At 43.3% G+C, this 27506-nt stretch overlaps 1 protein-coding gene across 1 annotated transcript; it reads right to left on the bottom strand.

The window, feature by feature from the left end:
* Positions 1–11755: 11755 nt before the first annotated feature.
* Positions 11756–27164, bottom strand: LOC119165461 (female-specific histamine-binding protein 1-like). Its single transcript, XM_075872061.1, has 5 exons — positions 26995–27164; positions 25458–25630; positions 17099–17178; positions 13390–13476; positions 11756–12055 (listed from the first exon to the last, which is right to left on the bottom strand). Exons 1-5 carry the CDS (start codon positions 27106–27108, stop codon positions 11928–11930), a joined length of 582 nt encoding a protein of 193 aa, XP_075728176.1. The 5' UTR covers positions 27109–27164; the 3' UTR covers positions 11756–11927.
* Between the last annotated feature and the right edge of the window lie 342 nt (positions 27165–27506).

A 27506-nucleotide genomic window follows, 5' to 3' on the forward strand; every position in this document is an offset into this window, starting at 1 on the left:
GTGGGAAGGTGGACGTTCTTTGCTAAACCAAAGTCCTTCAATCGGAATGTTTTCCAATGAAGAGGCACAGGCAACTCATTCAGTTAGACCTGAATCAGACAAACTGAGCCTTTGATGGATTTCAAGACTGGCGAGCCATCGATGTTCAGAGTTAAATTCAAGTCGCTCCACCTCATCTTGAGCACTTGGTGCATCTTCTTGTACAGCGCACCATTGGTAATATCTTTTCATTGGTCCGAGGACGTTGAGGCGAGCTTATGCAAGTTGTTGCCATCAATGTTTCCCGTTGTTTTGAGAAGCTGCAGCATTTGTATCTTCCAGTCCATCAGGATAAAAAACTTCTTTTCTTCAGCAGTGCAGAAAGTGGAAACACCTGAAAGCATATGCGACAGAGCTCTTCATTGGGGCCATGGGTTTCAGTCGGAAAATTGCACGTTGAGCACCACGTGTTGACCTGAACCACTTTAGATTTCTGTGAATCCGAGAGTTTTCGAAACCCATACTTAGGGGACGGAAAAACCTCTTGGCCAAATATTGCATTGAGCAACTTTAACAAGCCGTCGACTTGGGCCAATGGTAGCCCCGCTGCCACAACGAAGGTAAGTTCCAGCCGCATGGCTTGCAACATGCTCGTGAAAATGCCACGAAGATGTACAAATTAATTCTTCGTGATAAACTCCGAGAAATCAACATATGGATCGTTGACGTCACAGTCTTCTGGGTGTGGCCCATCAGCTGGATTTTTATTCGGCAATCTCTTAGCTGTCAGAAAACTGCCTGTTCATCTGTGGATCGTGGTCCTGTGCACTTAGTCTGACTTTTATACCAATATCTTCATTGTCTGAAATTTCGGGAAGCTTGTCATCTGTAACAAGGGAGCTATCTTGTGAACCTGGCTCGTCTTCCAGCAAGACGCTGTCATCGGATGGCTCACTGGAGGTTGTCTGCAGAAAAACAAATATAAAAACAATACAGGAATGTGCCAATAGCCTGGCACAGCGAATTTCGGTTGTCTCATGCATGGAAGCAGTCAATACCGATAAACAAAACAATCAAATTAGGAGTGTTGCAACTGGTGTGAGCACATGCTCAAAATAAACTGGCCATGTGGTGAAAAATCTGATAGGAAGAATGTTGACAGAATTGACGGAAGTAGCATTTGTTTTGTCGTACGATGCAATCAGTCTCTTTTAGCACTACAATCACAATGCCGTGAATTATTCAACAATTCACCCAGCATAAAACGTGTAAAGCAGTGGCGACATGCTTTTTATGGGTGTGTCTACAGCAAAAGCTCGTTCGCTCGAGTTTCATAAGTCCGAAGAAACCGTCTGAATTAATCAAATGCAGAATCGTTGAAAGTGTCAAGAAAACAATGAGCAAATGAGTGTTTCTTCAATAGACTCATTTTTGAGTATGCAAGTCATTTTGCATAAACAGGCCAAAGACCACAATATTCGTCATTTGCGGCGTTTCAATTGACAGAGCGCAATCGTTTGTGGTTTAGCGCGTGTTTTTTCGTGTGTGTCTAATACTAGATTATGCTATACCAACTAGCTCACGAATAAGCACTTCTGACTGAATGAACAACACCTCATAGATGGGAAGAGTCACTCGTACAGTCTGTCTGCGGGGTTCGTTTATTCCGTCTTTGTAAAAGCATTTTTCTGCTTTGAACGATGACCAAAGGCAAGATTAACGGTCCGCCATGGTGGATCAATAGTTATGCTGCTCTGCTGCTCACCCGAAGGTCGTGGGTTCAATCCTGGTCGCATTTCGGTGGAGGCTAATGGTAGAGGCCGGTGTACTGTGTGATGTCAGTGCATGTTAAAGAACACTGGATTGTCAAAATTTCCGGAACCCCCCCCCCCCCATCTCTCAAAACGCGTAAACACCTCCAAACCAAAAGACTAGTTTGCCTTGCATCGCGGCACAGGCGACGGATAAAAAATTGGGTGCACACTTACCCCACGCTCAGTCTCGTCAGCACTGCACGTTCAACCAATTGTATTAGCTTACCAGCTCACTCAAATTACCATGATAAACCAGGAAACTTTCGTGCCGGTTTAAAGAAACAGCTACACTCTAAGGCAAAAGAGTGTTAAAAAATTGTGTGGTTCATCCTTTTGGAGACTAGTGTGGCTGACACAACCATTAATTCCTTTAAGGACTAACAGCACTGAGTATAACAGTTAGTCCCCACAGAAGAACTCTAGGGACTAACATTGAGACCTCATATTTACACCTTAGTGAGTAACCGTTAGTCTCACAATCCCCCTCAAAAAACTAACATTTAATCCTCAAATTTGCACCTTATGGAGCAACTGTTAATCCCTACATTCACACCTTACCGGGCAACCGTTAGTCCTCATAGTTGCACCTTGCCGGACAAATGGTTGATCCACTCAAATACTCCAATCTAATGAAGTTTTTGTCCCCAGTTCAAGGATTGTTTTTTTCTTTATTTTCCGCAGGCCTACTAGTTTTTTTGCCTGTTTTTCTGCTCAGTGAGCAACACATTGCGCAGAAAAGAACACGCGAAAAAGTAGTTAGCCACCTATGTATGACTGCTTTCGCAGTCACGGCAACAACGAAAGACAAAAGTGAGACATCAAAATCTTCTATTTTTTCACATATGCATAAAGTTTCTTCATTCTTTTAAGTGAATTTATGGTGAAGTGTACGAGTGCAGTCTCGTTGTCAAATCTTGTTTACTCCTTGGGTAGCTCCTCTGACAGAAGCGATAAATGACAGGCATTGCAGACGCCAGCGCACGCAGCCTTCTGCCTGTTGTGTTCCTCCGGCTGTACGTACAATAAGATAGTAAAAATAGTTATACACTCGTGACAGAAGATGAAGATGCACGCATATGACAAGTACGTGCACGATAATATAAAAGCAAGCGTCAAAATATGACACACTAATAACTCTCCCTTCGCATGTCGCACAGTCCATCGAAATCTGCTCTAACGAAAGTGATGAATGTCAGGCATCACAGACTGCCAGCGCACACAGTCTTCAGCATGTTGTGTGCCGACGGCTGCACAATTAGTATGTAAAATACTAAGTCACACGTGACAGAGGATGGTTACAAATGAATATTAGAAATACATGCAAAGTGATATGAAAACATATGTGAGATATGACATGCTAATAATTTCACCGTGATGTCACACATCGTCAAAGACTCTTTCGATCCCCGTAGCGCAAAAGCTAAGTAGCGGTGGCTGCAGCCACAACTCCGCGAACCTGCGTGCTGCTAACAAGTCGGCGAGTCCTAAGCGAGCAACGTGGTTCACATTGAGCAAGCGAACGCGTGACCAAACACGGCGTTGCACGCGGAGTGTCTGCCGCCAGAAAACTTTGAACACGAAAGCGAGCGTACGCTTCGTCGCCGCCCCGAACAGCGCTGAGCTGGTTTGGAGCTAGCGCCGAAGAAATCGACGATAATGTGGCTCTTTTCCACAAACTCGAGCGAGTGCAGCACGCAAATGCGAGTCCGCGGCCAGCGGACGGAGCAGAGCTGCTTGCAACCGACTGTAATGTCGACCGAATTTCAGTGAGTTCCGACGCTAGCAAAAGCCTCGCCAGCCCGTGCTGGTGCTCTTACAGCTACGACATACCACAACCAAGCTTTTTACGAGAACCCGCAACCTGTTTTCGACGGCTGCCAACCCAACGACAAAGTCTCAGCCCAATATCGTTAGCCCGGAGCTCATCGCGGCGGCGAAGACATTCGAGCACTCGATGAGCGAGCGTACGGAAGACCGATGACAATGGCGGCCAATTTACAGGCAGTAGCAAAGCACAGGCGCACTGCAGACGCCGAAGCTGACCTTCGCGATGCATTTCGTGCGTGCGATAAACAGTATGACCGAGCCCGTTGCCGGCAAGTGCGATCCGTATCGCACACGCGACAAGTAGAGTAGAATAAAGAATGATAACCTACTTGCCTTAGAATCCAGCGCTGTTTTCTGCCATAGGTTGGACTGAATTTTATATCGAATAGGCCTGTTGACTTCTCGGCCACCATATTGGCCTCTCCAACTGTTCGTGTCGTGTGTTAGTCGTGACTATCTTGAAGCCAGATATATACAGCGTGGCGTGTTGACGTGTCGAGACCTGCTCCAGACTTCATCGGTGCAGCGAAACGCAATAGCAGCAGCCCACGTTCCTCCAAGCGTACAGACAAACACCACGTCATAATTCTTGGAATCCAGGCGGCCGTTGTCGAGCACTCCAAACGGCACGTAACACGCCACCCGTCGCCGGCAAAATACGTAGAAAGACTGAGCCAGCAGAGGAGGAGAAGGGAGGAGGAGGGCTGGGCACCTTTGCAACGCTTTTCGCGCTGCCTGCAATCCGCGGGCGGTTCATCCCTTTGGTACGTGTGGTTTCGCGCGGCACGCTTCCCTCAGTGGTTGCTCCTCAACAGTCTATCCGTTCATCGCGCGCGCCTATTGGGCTCCGTCACTTCCTTTTAGGGCAATTTGGCCTTGGAGTGTACCATTCAAGAAATTTTCTGAGCGGCAGACACGTTTGAGCAATAACAACATGCAGAGAGGCCAAATATAACACTACACAATGCGTAGTTCGAACCCACAAGATAACAGTACTACACGGAGAAACACCGTGGGGCCGTTTTTTGCAAGCTAGAAAATGCAGCGTGACGGACATGCATACGTGACGGCCAGTGCCTACATAGCATACGTCATGGCCAGTGCCCCATTCCAATAGGGCAATAACTTGAGACACAAGCTTTTTTACTGACTGAATTTGCAGTCGGAGCTCGGTACACATAATCGACCATGCAATCGAATCTTATCGTACAACGAACAGTTATCACAGAACACGGTTACCGCGAGTGCCAGCTCCTCAATTACTTTAGTTGAGAAACTCCCCGTAGATCCTATGTATAAAAATTGTGTTCACTATGGAGCAAAAAATTAGATGGATGGATGGACATGGCTGTACCCTTTGGATCGGGCGATGGCTAGCGCCACCAAGCCGTAATACTTAATGAACCAAAAACTAGGTTTTTGTTTCAACCAAAGACTATTCAGTTTTTGCGACATCTGTTGTAAAAAAATGTAACTAACAAATGATAGCAAAAGTGCTTGCGTTGCGTTAAGCAACTTGCAAAACACGCACCTAGAGGTAATGCTGCAGAAATTTTGTTTTCTCTTGCTGCTCCTAAATGACACTACAACATCTAGTTCCCTTCCTCCACTTCCTTCGCACAGTTGGTACAGGTTTTGGCTAGAGTTTTATAATATAGTAAAAGAGTGTTAGGCTTAGAACACAGTTTTCTAATTGGTTTGCAAAAAACTAATTGGTCTGTAAAAATAGAAATATAAACATCAATTGAAGTAGATATATGTAGGTAATATAACCCCCTGTTTGGGTAGCAGCCCCCGCCACATAGCTGTAACTTGCTTTTTGTTATTTTGTGTTTTTTAAAAATGTATGAACCAATAAATTGGTTCTTATACACCGATTGACTACTTGAGAAGCGATAATATTATTGAAGTAGCGCACAAACGACACAATAACACACACATAAGCCCAAATACAGTCTAGAGCTTGTGTTTGGGTGATTTTAAATGAACCGTGATTGTGTCATTTCTGCGATTTCAACAAATGAAATTAAATAGGTGATGCTGAAGACACCCACCGTTTCTTTATTATGCTATGCAGCTATCTGCCGCCAACTTTCTGGCCTTTTCTTGGTGCATATTTTTTTTACACGCGCGGACATGCAGATTGCATGCGAACACTGTATATAGAATATATGCTTTTTTTGTAAACAATGTATCTGTACACACCAGGTTATTATTAAAATACGATACTGCACATTATGAAATTGATGCACGTTCGCGGAATATCGATGACATGTGCTTGATATTTCGCAACGACCTATTACGATACTACACATGAAATTTATGCGGGATCGGTGAATATCGATGACGTGTGTTTGGTATTTTTCAATGACGCGATACTATACTGCACACGATGAAATCGGCGCATGATCGGTGAATATCGATGACATGTGCTTGACATTTCGCAATGACCCAATACAATACTGCACATGATGAAATTTATGAATGATCCGTGAAAAGCGATGACATGTGCTTGGTATTTCGCAATGACTTAATACGGTACTGCTTATGATGCATGATCGGTGCATATCGATGACATGTGCTTGATTTTCGCTACGAATTGTTACGATACTGCACACGATAAATTTGATGCATGATCGGTGAATATGCATGACTTGTGCTTGATATTTCGCAACGACTTACCACGATACTGAACACGATGAAATTGATGCATGATTGGTGAATATCGATGACATGTGCTTGATATTTCGCAATGATTTGATACGATGCTGAACACAATGAAATTGATGCATGATCTCGGAGTATCGATGATAAGTGTTTGATAATTCGCACGACTTCATACGATAATGCTTATTATGCATGATCGGTGAATATCGAAGATATGTGCTTCGAATTTTGCAAGAACTTGTTACGATACTGCACACGATGAAATTGATGCATGATCGGTGAATGTCGATAACATGTTCTTGATATTTCGTAACGACCTCTTACGATACTGAACACAATGAAATTGATGCGTGATCGGTGAATATTGAAGATATTTGCTTGATATTTCACAAAGAATTTGATGGATTTCTGAGAAAATGAGTGCCACGTGTATAACGCAGTCAGAGGTGTGGTTTGAGGCGCTATACATTTGCCATCGGCTGTAAACTCGTTACATTTTGTGGATGTATGTACTCGCACACATGCAAACACAATCATGTTTTGATGGTGCTCTAGTTGTAATGCAAAGTATACTTCAAAATGAGAGGTACCAGCCCTGGCCACTTACACAGATTGACGATCTGCATGGTTTTTCTCTTTGTAAATGAATAGATAATGCACGTACGAGTATACACTATCTGTTAATAATAAAATACCGTACTGTACATGATGAAATTTACCCTTTATTGGTGAATATCGATGACACGTGCTTGATATTTCGCGAAGACTTCGAGGGAGTTCTGAGCTAAATAATATTTACCTAATGCACAGTCCATTACCGCATTCAGATTTAGAGGTGGTTTGAGCTGACACCTTCGCCATCGGCCTGAAACTTGATCGATACATTCTGTGTACGCGGGTACGCGCACATGAAACCCCTTGCAAGCGAACATTTTTAGAAAAAAATAAAACTCCCGGCCAGCTCAAAAAAATTATCTGGCTAAGCGTTACAGAATTGTAAACACGGGTAAACAACTGCAATTAGGGGCTCATCATCACTGACAGACGAAATTCTCTCATTTTGTGGGTATGATTGGTGTGTTAATGCTGAAATACTTTTACGCCCATCACCTAAATACATACTAGCTATGTTATGGGCTCATGGCTGAGAAGTAAAACTAGTGCCTACACTGTCGACATGACGCGGCACTGCATAATTGTGAAGAACTCAATGTAGTATTGCAGAGCGAGAAAAATTCAGAACTGCACGCATCCGCAATTGCTTATTTAACTAATTTAGAAAACAATATTGCTCTCACTGCGCGAGCTATCTATCGCATGTTTCCTTCCCGATTGTTTCCTTCCCGATTCCACAAAATGTATTTCCTTCACTTCAAGGTCAACACTATTGGGCAAGCGCCGCATCTGACGGCAGAATCGGACCCTTGTCCTGAAGCCCCGCTATTAAAATCGAGCGCCGCAACACAAAAAGAGCGACGTCAGTTCAGGGATCTCGACGTTCAGTTATATGCATATGCTTGTTAGCTTTCAAGAGTCTTTATACATGGGTTCAAAGCTTTCGATATGCATGTGTGACTTGTTTTGTTCGGACTTGACCGTATACATTAGTTGTACCGGCTTGGACAATCGCAATTACCGATGCAAACCTTACTTGATTGACATTGCTTTTGGCAATCGAGGCTAGCTAAGTCATCTGGCGGTAATTAGAGATGCGAAGCGCGAGTTAGCAGCGAAAAACAAATACCAGAGAAAGCGAGCAGCGCAAAGCAGCCGCGAGTTCCCCCACGTGCAGCGAAGAAAGGCGTCTCTTTTTTTTTTGTTGATGATAGTAGTAACAGCACCATATCGCCTCACGGTATTGCAGTTCAGTACGCCGCCGTTACATATTTGCATGTTATTTTGATACAACAGCCGAAAGGTGCAGTTACCGTTCTCTAAATTGGTAGGTGTTCTGTGGTCAGATCATGTATGGAACTTCGATCCAAAAGTCGTCAACGAGTTCACGCCTGTGGACACCTACTTTGTGTACTGGGACGGCGAAGACTCTACTAAAGGAGGCTACTATGACGATGACCTTCTGCATGTGACTGGTGAACTGCCATGCTTTTATAAACCGCATGCTTTGCTTAATTGTGCTCTTCAAATCAGGATACGCAGACCTATGTTTACATTTCTAAGCGGCCTTTTTTGTTTCTCAAATGGCTGCTCAATGTCGACGTGCATGGTTGGCCTTGCAGCTACGCGCAGTTTGATAAAAAAGGACACGATGCTTATTAACTCTTCTCAGTACCATCGTGAATCTCTACAATCTCGCCCAGGTATCTGTTCTTCTAAACAAGGTTTGTATTTTACGCCATCGCGCCGTTTGCTAAAGCACTACCCTGTGAACGTGAAGTACATCGATTCTTGGTTCGCTCAGATGTCGTCTGCTTTTGCCTTCCGTGTCAATGACGATGATGAGATTGTTTATTTCTATTGAGAAAACATTTATGCAGCATTATAAAATAAATTTTAGTAACAGAAATATTATGGACTCTTGTATTAGTAAAGACTCGTAATAAAACACGTATATAAAAATACCTAGTCTGCACCTAGTATTACTGTCAGTTCAAGCGCACGAGTAAACAAAAGGGAAGAGTAGACAAGCGCTTTCTCGCAACTAAACTGTTTCTTAGAAAAGGAAGAATATATATACAAGCCATCACACGCATGCGTTCTTTTTTGATTTCCTGTATATATATTCTTGTTTTTCTAATAAAATGTCTAGTTGCGAGAAAGCGCTTGCCCTCTCTTCCTTTTTGTTTATTCTTGCGCTAGAACTGACAGTTATACCATGCATATCTAACAGGGCCCTACTTCTGATTCTGCACTTATTGCCATCTCTCGCCGCTATGGCAACTCGCCAAATAAATAACATGGCCGTTGCGCACGTAAGCGTAATATGGATAGCGTGGTGAGCTTTCCTAGTTATGTGTTGAGTTTCTGAACGCTGCACAGTCACACCCCTCTTTATCACACCTACAGTAGAGATTGTAAGAATGCGTACAGGAAGAATGGCGTTTGGCCGCCGAAGAGCTTGTGTTGTAGCCGCTTCACAGATGCGTCGGTACTATTTACGCCCGACTCGCTACCTACCGTTTGGTGTTATGCCTGAAGGAAGAAGCATAGAATCAAAAAGAATGAACGTGATATCTTTCGTGCGTGGCCGGAAGGCACCTCATGCACCGATGGAGTAGATCAAAAATTTAAGTAGCACGCGAGGAGATTCGATTCGGCAGCCTGTGTGCTGCTCGGGCGGTGGCCGCTCTTCGGAATAGCGTCCTTGACTGAACTCGACAGCTGCTTATCCGCATGCCGAGGACCCTGGTGTATAAAACTGTAAATTTTACAGATTTTGAAGTAAGAAAACGTGATTGAGAAGTTACATTTTGCGTTCGTATGCGCACGTGCAAGCCCGTGCATGAACATGCATAAAGAGAAATTTTATCCCCGCGCAGAAAAAGATTTCTGTGTAAGCTTAACAAATGTATACACGGGTAAACAGCCTCACGACAAACACGGCAATAGTGCAGCCTTGTTCCATTCAGCTGTACTAAATAATTTTTATTGAAGTGGGATGTCGTTCAGGAATACTACTTGCGTTGTGACGTTCCGTTGTTCGCGTTGGCTTCCTTTGAACTTTGACAAGCTAGCGTAGTGATTAGATAATACTTAATAAAATAACACGTTCTAGAACAAATGTGCAGCCGTAAGTTTACCACTTGGGATGTCTCAATCGTATTATTATTGCGCCTTATTTACTGTATGTGGTCATGCACTTATGCAAGACTAACATAAGTGTTGCAGTCTCTACTGAAATCATTTTACTGAAATGTTTGGTCTGACTTGTCTGAACAGCCCTAACTGAACAATATGCTGCTAGAAAACAAAACAGAATTTCTTAAAGTCTCTGTGACCATTCTTACCAAAACAGCATACTTCTCAATGCCTTTCAGGACACGTTTTTATAGTGTCGTGCAAGTGCAGCAAGTCTTACTGTAAAGCGATATTTTAATGTTGGTGGAATCCTTAATTCTATATTCAAAATTCGAGGAAGAAATGAACAGCTACCTAAGTTCACGGCGTGTGCATCACACCAAGAAAAACAAAAAAGGCCCACAGAGTTCAACCAAACAGGTAAGGAAGACATTGTTTGTTTTTAAAATGTATTAAGTAGATACGGCTTCCTGCCTTGCTGCTGGTTAGAGTGATTGAAAGAATGAAGAATGTGTTAATCTGCCTTGTAGCGAAATTCTTTACTGGGCTAGTCATAGGTATTGCGTGCGAAAAACTTTACATGCTCAGCTTGTCGTAAGTTGTCGTACACTAAGTTAATGAATTGGAAAGTAGGCACACCATAAAGCAGTAATTAGAATCTTGGCAAACTCACACGAAACCTGCGAACATAAACCCTCTCGATTGCGCAAGTGCACGGCAATCGAGGCCAACAAAATAGGCAACACTTTCTCAAAAGTGGCTGGAAGACTAATAGTTAAAAGGGAGACAATGAGTAAAGCAAACGTGCTAGCTTTGGAGCCAGCCGGCCAGACAGTCTTCTCTTGAAGCGACTGAATAAGTCTCGAAACGTAAAGACAGCTTTCATAACTGAAAACCAAACTTGGCTAGACAGTTTTTAATTTAAGGATTTCGTCCAGCCAGATTTCTGCGGAATGTTTATCTTTTAATGTCTATTACATGCTTGAATGCTACGGCTCTAGGTAGTTTCTATTTCAGAGCATTCGGAGAGGGGGAGGGGGCACCCGCTATGTGCTGTGCCTGTTCGTGAAAAATTTATGTTCAGTGAATGAGAATACGAGCTGGATTGCTGGTCAGTGTACCATATCAGTGCTGATGTTGCATGTACTGTGTTGGGTGCTACGAGTTGCTTGTTTCTGTGATTGTGAAACTAAGCTTTTTATCGTGTATGGTAATTGGTGTCGCGTTGCGAAACAGAAGGAGCCATATTATCAGTCACAAATACGCCACATCTGAGTATGCGCTGCACCAATTGTATGCCTGCCCTGCAGTTTCCACAGTTCCTTATCTCGGCAGCCGTGATGGTGGCTTTGGCCGTCGAATCGCTGTCAACATTACAAAATCTAAGTAAAACAACAAAAAAGAAAAATTGTCGCTTCGTGATACCATATCACAGCGACAACGGTTTTATTTCGTCTTTCTTTCTTGTTTTTTTGTTTTGTTGAAAAATCGCTCTGAGCGCTTTTGATGGCCAGAGCAGTTGTTGCATTCGCGGTGATAATCAGTGATCAGTATTGCGAGGCAGGCACACCACTGGCGCCGCGCGTGCACAGATGTGGTCTATTGGCGACCGCAGGTGTCACGCATGCTGTTTGCAACACGACGCTCCGTCGTTATAGACAGCCGAGTTGAGCACTGTACAAACATCGGATAATTGAAACTTGGACGCTGTATTCCGCCTACATACTATTTTATTTCGGAATACTCCTGCTAGGTGGCAGTAGTGACTAGAAAGTACAAAACACAAGAAACCTAGGTGATTGATATCGTCAAACGCACTGCTTCAAACATGGAGGCGTGAGTTGCCAATACTACAGTTGACGTTCAAAGCATGAAACTTCCAAGTTATTCTCTCGCTGAAGGGCAATCACTTGTGAATACGCCCCGTACCGGTAGACCGGCTGCGTACTCATTGAACTTTTCCAGACAACTGGTTGGAACTTTCTTGAAATCTTTGGCCCATAGTTCGTAACCTGCAATAGAATGCAAGGTATAAATCAGTGCCACAGAATACGACAAACATGTTCCTAAGCTGAAAATAATGGCTCAAGACAAAGCGAAACGATGCATAGTTATGAAACAATTAAAAAAAAGTATTCTTCGTTGTGGTGTTTTTGTTGTAACCTACCAGATATTCATACTTCTTCAGCATACACAGTGATAAAAACTCAAGTATGTTTATTGATTCCTCTCAGAATAATTTGCGCACATTCTGAAACAGAGTAATAAATACTTCAAAGTATACGAAGGTCTGTAATGCTAAATGACGCTTCTAATCTTACAAAACACGCCTTGAAATAAGTACGCACATGACGCAATGTGTGCAATGTGTTCCCGCTGCATTGTACAATTATTTCGATTGTTGTCCGTAGCTTTGGCTGTTAGCACTATATCTAAAGGCTATCTTGCCTGCTGGGTCTCATTACCCCTATTGAGGCTGTGTTCAAGCCCCAGTTTTGGGGTCACCCATATTTTCATGAGTTTCATATGCCACCGAATTTGAGAAGCAGGTACAAGAAGCGTTTTCCGTTAAATACATAGCGATAGGCGTGTTATCGGTACAAACAATCCCGCGTTACTGTTTAGGATAAAATTATGAGGAAAAATTTTTATATGCACGCATAAATGTTGCCGATATTACCAATCAATAGCGGGTGGATTACTTTCATTGTTTTCTACTAAATATGTTTTTCTCTATGTTCGCAAACAAAATATTAGTATTTCGATGCCCCTGTGGTGATAAACGAATGGCAGACTGCAGTTTTAGTGGATTAGGGTAGACGTTAATTCAGGGAACGAAGCTTCTTCATATATATATATGGTGTTTTTTACGGCGATGCCTGAGACAGCGCCCAAAAAGAGAGTGAAAATCAACACTTCGAGCGCACTTGCTTGAATTGCTTATCTTACATTTTCTTGGATAAGCTAACAGTTTTAGGTGCAGAAACATTTGAGTCGTTGTCATCAATGATACGGGTCAATGAATAAAGGTTGGACAAAGCTTCGTATGGGAAAAAAAGTTATATAAACTATTTTTATGTGCACTTCTTTTAGATGGCGTCTACAACACGTGCATATTTTACAAGAAAGAATATCAATCGTCTATTTTCGTCGCAAATTAGAACTCCTAAACTGTGCTCTATGTTAAGCAAAGAGAAAAACAAATAACAGGCAGCTCATTCAGTTATCTAGTAATTAAATTCTTGAAACACTCAAAGTGAATACTTCAGGAAAAAATTCACGATACCTTCGCGAGAGCACTGTGCTACAATTTCTGGTAGGAATGGAAGTCATTAAAATTACGTACCTCCCTCAGTTCCGTCTGCGCCAAGAGCGTAGACCACGTAGCAATTGTCGGCAGAGTATGCGAGGACGTCTGTGAAGATTTGTCCATCTGCAAGCGAACATAAAAAATGCATAGTGCATGACTGCAATAAGCATGTGAAAGTGTTTAGAAGTAGATGCAATAAATATTGTTAAAGTTTATTATCGCACCTATTTATTTAATTGGAATACGGGGGATCCAACCTTCAACCTTACGACAATGCTTCTGGTTTTTTTTTTTGCAGTTGAACCAGAGAAGTTGGGAATTACAGCTTTATTTCATTATATCTTTGTTTTCCGAAACTCTTAAAGTGCTGAGCAACATCAATATAAAACATTAAGATGAGTGTGCGATGCTCCTAATGCTGCCTGCTGCGGTTAAATAGCTTGAAATAGAGTTATGAGCCGAAAACTAACCAATGCTGTACACAACATTGCTCAAAGTGTCAAATTTGTGGAAATGTTATCCTCGTTGGTAATGAGTGAAAAGTCTCAATGCTTCAAAACATACAGAAGTGATTTCTATAATTGGTGACAATGAGTGCAGTTCGTGAAATCTTGAGTGATTGTCAAACATGAAAATACATTTGAAAAAGAAAAAAATACAACGCTATTCAGCTTACCCCTGGGAACTGACTTAAAGCCGAACGATTTTCTTGCTTTTATGACGCGTTCACAAGCAAATCCCACACTAGATGCGTCAAGAAGCGAGAAACCAGGGAAAATGCGCTACACTATTTGAAACTCAACACAACAAGATGAAAAACAATACAGACTGCTGCGATAATAAACAAGACGGATTTAGATAGCGTTTCTTTGTCGGGGAAATATTTATTTTTGACTCAGTGCACTAGCAGGGCATTTCTGTTACCTTTGGTGGTGTTCTTTAGGAAAAAAGTCAGACAAACCGCAGTAAGTTGCAGCAATTATAAGACAAAGTGTTTGTGCTCTTCTGCTGTAAAAAACAGCGCGTAAATAAAATATTTTGGCATAATAAATTTAGCTTGCTGTCCTTTTACAATGGTGTTTTTACAGCTGTTTTTACTGCGAATATTAGAAACAGTGCCTTCAGGCCCCTATTGATCCTAAAAGTGCTCGTGATTTCATTTTATGGTTCAGTGACGCACCTCACTGAGTCTATCAATTCCTCCAATAAACATTTACTTCACTGGATAAATTTCAATGGTCACCTCCTTTTCACATATCATGAAAAAAGAGCAAGTACACAATATTTCAGAGCAAGTCGCAGTGTTCTTACAGCTAGTGCTGGCATATAAATTCCGTCACACAAAACGCACGCCTAAGATCTTGCTGCATTATCTAGTCAACGGTAAGTGTTTAAAGGGCCACTCGCCAGGTTTCACTAGTTTGAGCTGATAGCGCAATGCGTAGATGAGACGTTCATGATAACGTCTGCCACAATTTGCAACGCTACGCGCCGCGGAAATGGGTCAAAATTCAAAACGAACGCTGCTCCTCTTCCCCTCTGCCGGCACACACTTAGAGAATGAGGGCATGACGTGGACGTGTGAATGGCCCTACGTACACAGCAATGCAGTGACGTTGGTCATCTACGTAGATGACTCTGCTCTGACGTTGTCAGCAGTATACCACGTGACATGGCAAAAATTATTTAACACAATATGTGTAGCTTATGTATTTGTTACTTCAAGAGAATAATAAAACTTGAGATAGATAATGAGACGGCTAAAAAAATTGCCCGCAGTTTCCCTCGGGGGAACACTGAGGAGGATGCGGAGCATATAATTGGTTAACGGGGTGTTAAAGTGCGACTTACTTGGGTCGATGGCTAAATTGGTTAACGTGGTTGTGAAATGGGGTGTTAAATTGCGACTTACTTGGGTCGCTGGCTAAATTGGTTAACGTGGTTGTAGGAGGGGTATTAAATGAGTGAACACGTACGACACGTATGCGAAAGGGCGGTGTTTATTTATTGCGACGAACTTTGAGCACGATGGCTTTTTGGTCGGTAAAGTGAAGAGTGAGTGGATCGGGTTGCAGCGGTCGTAGGTCGAAATTGGCAAAGACGTTGTCGATGCAGGTTCCGCGAATGGTGGTCGGCTGGTGGTGTTTGCAGTCGTCGTGCGTTGCGCGTTTCAGCGAGTGTCGCGACGCCATGTATTCGACTATCCAATCGTCCTTGATGACGTCGACGTTGAAGTCGCCAACTAGCATGAACGGTCGATGTTGCGGTTGTTGTGTTCTGTAATCTTGCACGGCCTCGTCGACGTACTTTTGTACGGCGGCACGAGAGAGGTTTGGCGCGAGGTACATCGTCATGACGTCGACGCCACAGACGGTAGCAACGCAGTGCTCGCCGTTGGCGCGTTGTTGAACGCCGGGCTGTAGTCGGAGGTCAATGAAGTAGTCGTCGTCGTTGTCGACGTCACGCTTGACGTAAATTCCCACACCGCCCGCAGGTCGTTGGAACCCGTGCGTGCGCGCGACCGAAGCGTATCCCGCAACGTCGACGTTATTGGCGTTCCACGTCTCGGTGAAGCAAAGCACGTACACTCTGCGTAGTACGGGATCTCGCACGACGTCAACCGCGTGAGCGCCTAGCGACCGGGTGTTGAGCAGTGCTAGGGCGAAATGGGACGTTTACGTTCGGCGTCGCGAGCTCTTCTCCGCGCTGCCTTGTCTTCGGACGACGACTTGGTTGCGGTTCCGCCAACACTTTGGCCGGCGCTGGTCGAAGGGACGTCGATCATTGCGACCTCGGACGTCGACGCGCCGTACAAACCAACCGACGAGCGGCAACTGAGCGAGCGAGCACCGACCTTGAGTATATATACAGCGCAACGGCGCATGCACTGTCAGCTGTCGAATGTTCGAGAAGGGGGAGAAGCGCAACGGCGCATGCGCGCTACATTATACAGCTAGCGAATGTTCGTGAAGAGGAGAAGCGCACGCGGTGTGTAGAGGAGGAAGGGTGCACAGATGGTGGAGGAGTGAAGCGCGCGCGGTGTGTGGAGGAGGAAGGGAAGCACAGGTGGTGGAAGAAGGAGGAGGACGCTTGCGGACGGCGCCGCACTACAAGCCTCGAGTATTAGATGCTCCGCATCTAAAACTGTGCGCGTTTTTCTTTCCTTATTTCCGGTGAAACGCTACGGGATGCAGGGCTAAGTTGCCAGCGTTTCGAATGCGTTCGTGTATACGTGGTCAGAGCATTAAGCAGACGACCGCCGTGGAACGCTCTTGCGCGTTCGTGCACTCATTGTGCTCATTTACTCTACCACGTCTAAGCCAGCGTTACAAAATCATCCCGCAGAAACAGGCAGAAGACCACAAAATAATGCTGGTCAACAAAGCAACGCCGCTCACGTGCTTGGGGGATGAACTTGTTTGGGCACGTCTTGCGCATGTCACCTCTTGGTCAGATGCCGTAAAGCGTGAGAAAGAGCTTTGGCTTGCAAAGGCTACGCAGAGGAGCGGCAAGGGTTTCGAGCTCGTTTCGCGCCGCTTCAAAAAGCCTGTTTTCTCCAATCGTGATGAACCGATTCGAAAATTTTTTGTGGCAAAATGTTCCTCATCAGACACCCAACAACTTTCTCTGTCTAACTAAAATTCGGTATGGGGACAGGTAAGTGGCGCTTTAACTTTTAGGATTTACGCTTTGTGCTTCCAAATTTAACATACACTGATACAGAAGGCATAACAGCGAAACTTACCTTTCGTAACGTATGTGATTGCGTTTTCTTTACTGTAGCCGTACATTTTAACAGCAGTTGCCTTTTCTTGAGAAGTTTGGCTGGAAGTTTTGTAGAAAAAGTGTGCAGGTGTAACAGCAGGCTCAGGTTCATGCAGCAATATTTAGGAGACACAATATCCTGAAACGCTTTTCTTACAAAGATAGTATAATAAACCATATCATCAAAGCCGACCAGGTTATCATTGGATAATTTGCTAATGAAAACGAGGAATAAAATTAGGTCTGCGTTGTCACAGAAACGTAAATATAGACAATACGGCCAGCTTTTGTATAGTGTGGAACACGCTGCGTATATAATAGTATAGTAGTGTTGCGAGATATTTAACCGAGTATTTTTCTTGCTTTTCTAAAATTCACGGCCATGGGGTGCCCCCATCTCCGAATGCTGTTATATTATAAGAGGTGCCGTTTCACATAACGTGGCCCTGCTGCTCACGTAGACAGCCGACTTTACTCTGAAAAGTAGCTTATCACTGTTCAAGAATGTGTAGGCCAAAAATAACGCCGCATTGATTGATTGATATGTGGGGTTTAACGTCCCAAAACCACCATATGATTATGAGAGACGCCGTAGTGGAGGGCTCCGGAAATTTCGACCACCTGGGGTTCTTTAACGTGCACCCAAATCTGAGCACACGGGCCTACAACATTTCCGCCTAAATCGAAAATGCAGCCGCCGCAGCCGGGATTTGAACCCGCGAACTGCGGGTCAGCAGCCGAGTACTTTAGCCACTAGACCACCGCGGCGGGGCAAGGCTAACGCCACATAAACTACCATTGTATCATCGCACCAATTGTAAAACCGCTTTTAAACTGGCACCACCGTCTTTCATTATATATTCTTTTTCTACTATATCAGTACACTTTAGAGCAGAATGTAGTAATTGAAAAGCTCACTCCCCCCAAAAAAATTCTCGGGAGAATGATACTGACTGCAAAGTGTTCCGAGTATAAATACAGCAGTAAAACTACTTAGGTACTATGTGGTACTTTTTTTGCTTGAATTTAGGAGGTATGGTTAAAAATATCGAAGAAGAAGGACCATATGATCAATGACAACGTGCAAGAATCAAAGCACCTACTATCTTAATCATAAAAAATGTCAACAAAGGGATAGGTGGCAATCCACATTTTATGGGCCGCCTAGCGTCAGTCGGCTAGCCCGATGGTCCGCATCAACTTCAATACGCTTTCCTTTCTAAGATTATTTCTGCCTTCATTATTGGTCATCATTGAGTTAAATTCTTGCTCTGATTGGCTGTTGGCAGGATTGACATGTGGTAGGCGATGCTGCCTATATATGATGTTCCCTCTTTCCAATTATTTCTGGTTCTTGACGTATCTTTCTCTATCCAAAGTAATTTGGGCATAACAGCAATACTTACGTTTGGTTTTGTATGTGATTGCGCTTTATTGTAAAGTGTGGCATTGAGCTGTTTGGTAATCGATTACTAAACTTCTCAGCGCGAAAAAATTCAGAAAATGAGCACAAGAGACTTCGACGAGCGCCTGATCTTTTGCGTTACTTGTTTGAATTTTTGCGCGTAGAAGTTTACTAATTATTTATTCTCACCAGGTGTATCCTATAGGCACCCAGAAGGCAATTCTAGCGCTACGGTGATGCCGGAAGCAAACAAAGATTGGCGAAGTGCAAAATGAATTCATATTTCAGTTCAACATACAGCCTCTACAATATCGAACGTCTTGAGGCTACGCAGATCAACAGCCACATTAGCCTCTGCTCGCATTTCATTTTATAGTGTCAGTATTAGTGGCACACTAACTCTTTTTGCGAGGGGGGCTAGCCTACCTCACTCGTAAGCTGGGATGCACACACAGACAGACACACACACACGAATATATATATATATATATATATATATATATATATATATATATATATATAAATATGACGCTATGAAGAATGGGTGACGTGGCCTGGCTCATACTCCATGTTTATTCTATTGTCACTTCTTCTTCATCTACTTCTCCTAACCCTGTCTACCTTCTGACATCACAAGTTTCCCCCCTCGCCGAAGCAAGTCGCGTTAGACGAACGGAAATTAAAAACTGAACGTGCATGGGCTAAAAGTGAACACTGTCAAAAAAGGAAAGAGTTCCAAGTCCCACGAAACTTCTGTAAACACACTTTATCTTCACAGGAGAGTGCAGCAGTCCGGTAAGTGCTGGAGTTCTGGTGTGCGAGGCTGGCTGTTACGTACTGGAAAACACAAGTACACATTGAACGGGGAAACTGCAGATGATGAAACTGATTGTATACTTGCAAAGAATGAACGTGGTGTGAATGCTTTGGAGAACCAGCAGCTTGATTTGTGTAGGCGTCGCGCTGTCTGCCTTGATTGGTACACATGCAGTGCCACCCGTCTGTGTGTTTGTTTGCCATGATTGATGCTATGATTTCCGTGTCTTTCTATAATACAGGGTGTGGTTTTGTGCCTTCTTCGTTGCTCTGTGTCCTGTTGTTTGAACAGCTTTGATTGAAGACTGAATCTTGAACTCTTTTGGAGAAAACTTGCGCGATGTTCCTTCTTGCGAAACTGTCTTGAGTTAGGAGACTTGTTTGTCTTATGCAAGAAATATTTAGTTGACGTCGCTTCACTTGACCCGCTTATAGACGCCTTTGTTTATTCCTCGAGTGTTCTTCCAAAGAATTTTTCGTTCGTAGTCGTCCTTGCTGGTGTAGCCCATAGAGACACTGTTGTTCTTAGGCTTGTTTCTGCTGGCATTGATGGTGTTCATGAGGAAGGAGCTGAGGTGGCAGCTTTTTTTGACCATGGCACTGAATTTCTGGGCGAATTGAGGTGGTGTGCAATAGGCAGATGGTAGTCAGTGGACTGTTTTGTTGCATTCAGGGTAATGAAGGTTGTGCGCTCGAATTTACTGGAGACTCTTGGGAGGGTCTTGTGACGCTGTTCATAATGAACGCTTCTGGCTCTCGGCAACGTGTGCGATTCGATGCTTCCGAGCCACCTGTGTTGTTAAGAATCCCAGGTGTCCATGGACTCGATGGTGACATCGCAGCAGGCGTAGTTTGGTCAGATTTCAGTCGGAAATATTTGTCTTTCTGTGTAACTAACGAGTTAAGCTGTTCTGATGCATGCATCTGCTCTGCACAGAAGGGACAGAGCCTGGCTGAGTATCTTCAGGGTTCCTCACCTCTATATATACCGCAGTAAGCATGTGAGATGCGAGGTGAGCGCTGTGAGCAACTGATGAGCCAAGCGACGGAAAAGTTGGAGGTGTTCGAAGTGCGCTAGACGGAAAGCACTGTGCACAGGGTGGCTCCTTATAGTCAGTGCTACGGTGCAGTGATGACGTAAAGGTTGTTTTTGATCGCGCAGTTGCCAAACGCGGTGCAGTGAAGGGTACACTTTTCCTGCAAACAGACATGGCTGCCTTGCACTGAGAGTGCGCTTTAATTGCTCTTGTTTCAAGGCCGATTTATTTTAGGTGTCCCAATGCGTGAGCAGTGCTTTTGACTGCGGCGACCGAGCGCGATTATCTGTGGATGGTCGGTTATAAGCGAATCTTCATCGTAGTCATGATTATATTTTTTAAACCAAACGATTATTTCTTTTTTGATATTTTCCCAAGACTCGTCGTTTTGAAATATGTGGATGAGGTAAAGTTTAAATGCCTCGCCGGTGACGTAGTCACTGAAGTTCGTAACCATTTCCCGTTCCAACCAAGATGTGGTGGTAGCGTGGAGCTCGAACAGGTCGAACCAGTCCTGTACAGGTCCATCGTCAGCTGCTCCGGTGTACTTGGGGTTGCGAAGGTCGGTCGATGGTTCTGCCATGATGCCGGTTACTGCTTGCGCCTGAGATCACCTCTTCTGTGGTCGACATTCACTTGAGGCGTACTGCCGGTGGCTTAGTGAATGATTTGTGGCTGATGAGTGGCGGCGAGGTCCTAATCCTGTCGACTAGTGTGATGCTATGATGAAAGCTTGACGTGGCCTGGCTGATGCCTCATGTTTATTCCATTCTCAATTCTTCCTCATCTACTTCTCTCCTTACCATCTCTGCCTGTTTACGTCACACACACAAACACACACACACATACACACACACACATTTATATATATATATATATATATATATATATATATATATATATATATATATATATATATATATATATATATATATATATATTTATAGTTTCTTTGTTATTCGAAGGTCATAGGTTCAATTCCTGCTCACGGGTGGTCATTTTTACATCCACTTTTCTTTCTTCTTATTTACATTCCATTGATTCTAATAACGTATCCTGTGCATTCCTTGGCATTACTGACTGTTAGATCTCGTTAACATTGTTTTAAAACACGGAAAAAACAAACCTTTAGGTATACACTTGTTTCCCTTATATATATATATATATATATATCAGGGAAGATAAACTTAATCACGCGCTCGTACATTGATATGAATTTGCGCCCACAAATAACTACCTGAACATCGAAAACGATCGTTTAGCTCATCGGCTCACAACAGCTTCGACCTAGCAGCGGTAATGATCTATCCTTCAAAAAATAGTTTTACGGAAGCAGCAAATACTTTGTATTTTAACTGGTACATAAAAAGTTTGTTCGTTCCAATTCATAACTGCATCAACATGTCATACCATAAAAAAGCATGAAGAAGTGACGCAATATCATAGGGCCCCTTCTCAGCGCTTGCCTACAGCACTGGACACCAGAGCGCTTAATAGGTGACCCACACCACAAAGCGCCTACAAGAAACTTTACCCGAGCGGCAATTTCGGCAAATGTTTACTGTGTTGTAACATTGCTTCGTAACACTTCCAATGTAGCGTAAGAACATAAGTGAGTGATTACTACTGTGACGGAAAAAAATTGCCTCACTTGCTGGTTTCCTCAGCGTGCAGCCGAGAATGAGGTGGTTCAGCACCCCCCCCCCCCCCCCTGTCACTGTCTAAAGGGAGGTGGATCAATCCCCTCAAAAATTTTCTTTTTGGTTGGTAGGGGGGGGGGGAAGCTTGCGTCTCCTTTGTGGCCACGACTGACGCGAAGATGATAAGTATATACTTCTGCACTCAAACTACTCTCCAATCCTCTATTTTCTAACATTGCTGCTACCTGTTCCGCATTATACGTGTTTGCGGAAACGCTTTACTAGTAACGCCGTTACCGGTAACGCATTACTCTTTTAGGTATTTTATTAACAAACTGATTAAAATTTTGGTACTGTAACTGGTAACGTACTGCCTGCCGTTAAGATTTTTCGGTAACACGACGTGCCAGGTTACTCGTTACTTTTTCAATGCGAAGATGGCACATTCCCAGAAGTTGCCCCGACAAATTGTTTTGTTGCAGCGTCGGACCGCTGTCGCCTACCAGACATCGACAAAGAAAGCGTGGACGGGGTGTAGTTTGAGAAATTTGGGGGGTGTGGAAAGGTATCTTTAGCAAGTACCGATTTCCAGCGCGGACATAGGACGGTATAGAGCACTGTGGCTCGTTTTGGAAAGGCTGGCTATCCTAAGACGTTGCTGATTGCTGTCGCCGAAAGCACGTGCAGAGCTCATAGCCACGTACAACGGGCTGCAAATTACGACGTACAGGAAAGCATGGGCAGATGCGAAACAGTCGAGGCCCTTTCTAACAAGCATCTGCTTTCTCAGTGCACACAGGTTGAAAAAATCGGCCGACGCGTTGGTGTGCATGCGGTTTTTTCGGCCCCTCACAAGTTGGCCTCGTTCTCACAGAGGAACAGTTCGTTCACGAGACACGAAGTTGGATGCCAGGTAAGGCATCGTCATCGATTTCTGGAACTTGTGCGAAGGGGGGGTGTAGTCTACAGAGCTTCTCTGTCGTGTTGAGCCTGCCACATCGGCCAGAGAGGCAGGTGTTTCCATGGCTCTATTCCAAAAGCACAACAATAATGTTCGGAACAAGACCGACGAATTTCTGGCTATTCCTTGTTATAGCTGTGGCAGCCACCCTGTGCTCGACAGCTCCACAAATTTCTACCGGCACAGAGCCGATAGCCTGCTTTTGTAGCTCCGCCCAACAATCTAGGAAGGAAGCGATCCTTCTCTCCATGAAACTTGGTTTTATAGACCTTTTTCTGCTGCGGAAGCGTAGATAGCTGACGAAGCGCTTTTGCGCCCCAATCTGTCTCATCACACGAAAGTTGCTGATGGTATGCCAAACCTTCTTGCCAACTGTGATGAGCATGTAATTTGTTGGCATGTTCAATTTAGCCCTTGAAGCAATGGCAGACTGCTTTCTCGTTAACCTTTATAGTTAAAAAGCTCCCGAGCGAGCGAGGCTGATCTATAACACTTTTACAGAAACGCTTCCAATTTTCGCGGTAAGTAAACCGGATAAATGAACGAAAAATGCTTGTGCACAAATATATTCTCACACGAATAGGCCGTTAAAACAATTCTTTACGTCTACAAACTTTGCAAATTTATTTTGCCAATAGAAGCAGCTGAAAGAATATCCGTAAATTCGTTGAAAGTCCAGTGCTGCGTCCTTAGCGGAGAGCGTTTATCCTTACGAGAATAGTTAACCGAGCTAGTTTGTGGGAATATATAATGAGGTGTTGATAATTGAACCTCATATTGTGCATTACTTGATGTTGAGACAAAGCGCTTTACTATGTGCTAGAAGATATCGCATGTAACTATAGAGGCAGCAAACTATGAGCTTTATGATATTCATAAGGTTCAGTGAAATTGGACAAACAAATCCAGTTAAATCAACAATTCGGGTAATATCGCCGTTTGGCTAAGAAGCATTGTGTGAAAAATAACTGTGAGATTTAAAATATACCTACTGAAAGTTCCTGCAGCAAAAAAAATGATTGATATTTGTTATTGCTGAGTACCAGCAGAGGTAACGTTCGTTACTTTTTTTCTGTAACTGTCACGGTTACGCGTTACAGTTTTTTGTTGGTAACGTAGGCGGTAACGCGTTTCATTTATATTGGTTTAACGAGTAACGTATTTGGTTACTTAAATTGGTCACGAAAACGACACTCTGACTGCACTTTCATACAGCCTATAGCGTTCCCCTCTTCAAATGAGTCAGTAACGTAAATATATCAAAACAATATATATTCCTAGGAATGGTTCTTAGGATTCCTATGATTGTCTTCTTGTGACAGGGGTGGAAACCAGTGGGCCCTTTAGCATCGTATGCTTTCTAGGGGCGTTTGTTGGATTTATCGATGCAGTGCTATAGATCTATTTGTAAAATATTGCCTCGATGACGTGGTGTCTCCTTATGTCACCTAAACGTGGACACAGCCATAATACGTGCCACTCTTCACCGATCGACTGTACGCGGGGCAGTCGGGAGAATTGAGAGTATGAGAGATTACTTAGGCAAAGGATCGAACTGACTACGTTCGCATTAGGCAAAGAATGTTTTCAAGGTTTTCAGTCACATCTTTGAGTAGATTTTGTATTGATCTCTCGTCCAAGCGGCAAAGAAAAATGATATTGAAACTGGTCAACGTGTCATTGTCCGACTGCTAAACCTTTTCTCCCGTGCAAAGGCGTGTGGCCCTCTCGGCTGAATTTATTGATGTTTTTGAAGGCTTCGATGGCTGTTTTACTTCGATATTGCCTGCCCCGCCACAGTGATTTAGAGGCCAAAGTACTTGTCTGCTGACCCGCAGGCCGCGGAATCTAACCTGGCTGTAGCGGCGGCATTTTCGAAGGAGGCGAAGATGCTGTAGGCCCATGTGCTCACAATTTGGTGCTCGTTAAAACAAAAACCCCACGTGGTGGATATTTCTGGAGCTTCTCACTACGGAGTCTCTTATAATCATATGGTGGTTTCGAGACATTAATCTCCCCGTATCTTCTATATTTTTACACAATTTCTTATTTCACCTTTCGTTTTCTTTCGGTTTTCACCCACAAAGTCTTACGAATGCTCAGACTATACAGCGCTCAATTCTTCAAGAAGGTTCGTGATCTCTGTATATTAATCTATTAAGATTGCTTGTAAGGACGAACACTGGATAATATTTTAGCACCTTGCGAATGCAAGTGATGTGCCTGGAGTTTTCACCGGCATATGTAAAAGCAGTGGCGCGCTTCGCCGCTTGTCAGTTTATTGATGGCTAACGCTCTGTTCGCCTTTATTAGTGCCAGTGTGCGGCTTTCATCTAACTTCCCACTTACCACCCAAAAGTATGGCCAAATAAACAGTTTCATCAAAACATTGACGTTGCTATATTCGTCTGCGTGACGACCACATGACAATATTGTGTTAATTTTTTTGCATATCAAATAAGCAAGAAAGGTGTACTTACTAAATTACATCAGCATCATTCATAAACATGAAAATTGCGTCAACGCTCTTCTCATTCTCATTGAAGGTGTCAAATCCAGCATACAGACATCTGAAGTTATTTCCCCACACTGGGTCATTCTTATAGGTTGCTTTTACCATGTCGTAAATATTCCCAACACTATTTTTGAGATGCTGAAATGGAATTTACGTAATTATTCTGGAGCTTAGACTGAAAATTTACTCTTTCCAGCAAGTTACTTGATAATTAGTTATGCAGCCTTATAAAGGTTTCATTTTACAGAGTCTGCCTACATCTCCTCCATTGGTGTCACAAGATAAGAATATAGAATGCGAATTTACACTGAAATTCGCGTGGCCAAATACATATTTGGCTTATACAATTCCAGTAGTGGCCACCGTCCGAGACGGTGGCGGCCAAAGAGTCGAGCGCAAGTGCATACTGCAACAGTCCAATGCCTTATGACCTCCCTCTGGTATTACAAGCTTTGGCTTCAGATAATTATAAGAGCATGTATATTCTATTTCAAAATAATCAGTTCTCAGAAATAGTATAAATATCGATGAGCTTCAGAGGCTAGTGCAATGACAGAAGAGACAGAGAAGAAGGTGACATAGTTGAAAATGTTTCATTACACAAATGCAAGGGTATGCTTTTTTTAAGTTTTCTTGCACAAGGATGTTGCGAATATCATGCGTATGAAATACGTCTGTTCTGTGGCCGGAAGTTCTGTTCTCGGAAGCACAAGACGACGTCACTGTGTACGCCTCCTGTCATGATTCGTCTGCTCTCTAGAGCATGGATTTCCCGAATCAAACTTGCAAGCACTACTCCGACGCAATTGTTAAAAAAAAAAAAACTCTAGCAGCAGACGCCTTGCCGTAAGACGTCACTTCAGGTGAAGGCGTACTGACGCTAGTGGTCCGCGTAAATTCCTACAGAAGCGTAGATATTAGTGCAACATCAATTCGGTCAATCAGATATGTTGTTAAATTAGGTTTATATTTTAGTGTTAGTGTAAAACATCTGAAAAGTTAAAATAAAATGTATGCATATAGAAGTAGTAATCGTTACGGATATTAAAGGATACTTCACTCCGGCTTTTCACCGGAAGGTATGCAAATAAAAGAAAAATCACAAGCCCATTATTACGCTATAAGTGCATAAAATACGTTCCTCTGCATTTATTACTCATGTAAACAATTTATACTAAATATTCAATTCAAATCCCAAAGTTGAATTCGATGAAAGAGCAAGCGTTGGCCAACGAAAGAAGTTCAATCCTTGTGGTAGACGGAAATAGACGGGCCTTGCCTACACCTTAACCAACTCAAGTAATAAGTCTACTGATGATCGTTTGTAAACTTTCTGCGAGCACACAAAAAACGCTGTGTGGATATTTGGTGCTGTCTTGAGTTGTATTGTGTCTTAAAAATGTAAACTACATTCACTGGTTTTTACGCTCACATGAAACAAAAATATCATTCTCCTATAATTCTTCGTGCAAAAATATCGCAACCAGGGTGAATGATATTACCTTCAATGCATCTTGGTGTGCTCCGTTTGCCGCTTCATCCACCCAAACTGGCTTATTGCCCTTAACGTAGCTTAGAACTGCAACGAAGGCCAGAGTGAGTACAAGAAGCTTCATGTTGACTTCCTTCGAGGTTCAGTCGGTGGATGGAGTGCTTGAGGGCTACAATCCTTCGTATTTATACACGGTGCTATAGAGGATTAACAATGAGGAAACATGAGGACATCATCGCGTCAATTGATTGCCGACAAGGTACTATTTCTAGCCTTGTTCAACGGGTGAATGTTTCGTATGTCATTACAAATGGCATGAGAAGCTTGCTTTAGGTATTATTTGTTATTCTTTCACCAGCTCCCCCCCGGACAATTCATGTTTTTAACGCTCTTCCTTATGAAAATAGTTCTTGGAGGGCTCGTCGTGCGATATGTCTCTACGTGGCAGACATATGACGAAACATCAGAACTGAGCCTGCGTGTGTATTGGACTTTGATGAAGCGGTTCTTTCATTTCAACAC

Source organism: Rhipicephalus microplus, chromosome 8 (genome assembly GCF_043290135.1).
Source record: "Rhipicephalus microplus isolate Deutch F79 chromosome 8, USDA_Rmic, whole genome shotgun sequence".
NCBI lineage: Eukaryota > Metazoa > Arthropoda > Arachnida > Ixodida > Ixodidae > Rhipicephalus > Rhipicephalus microplus.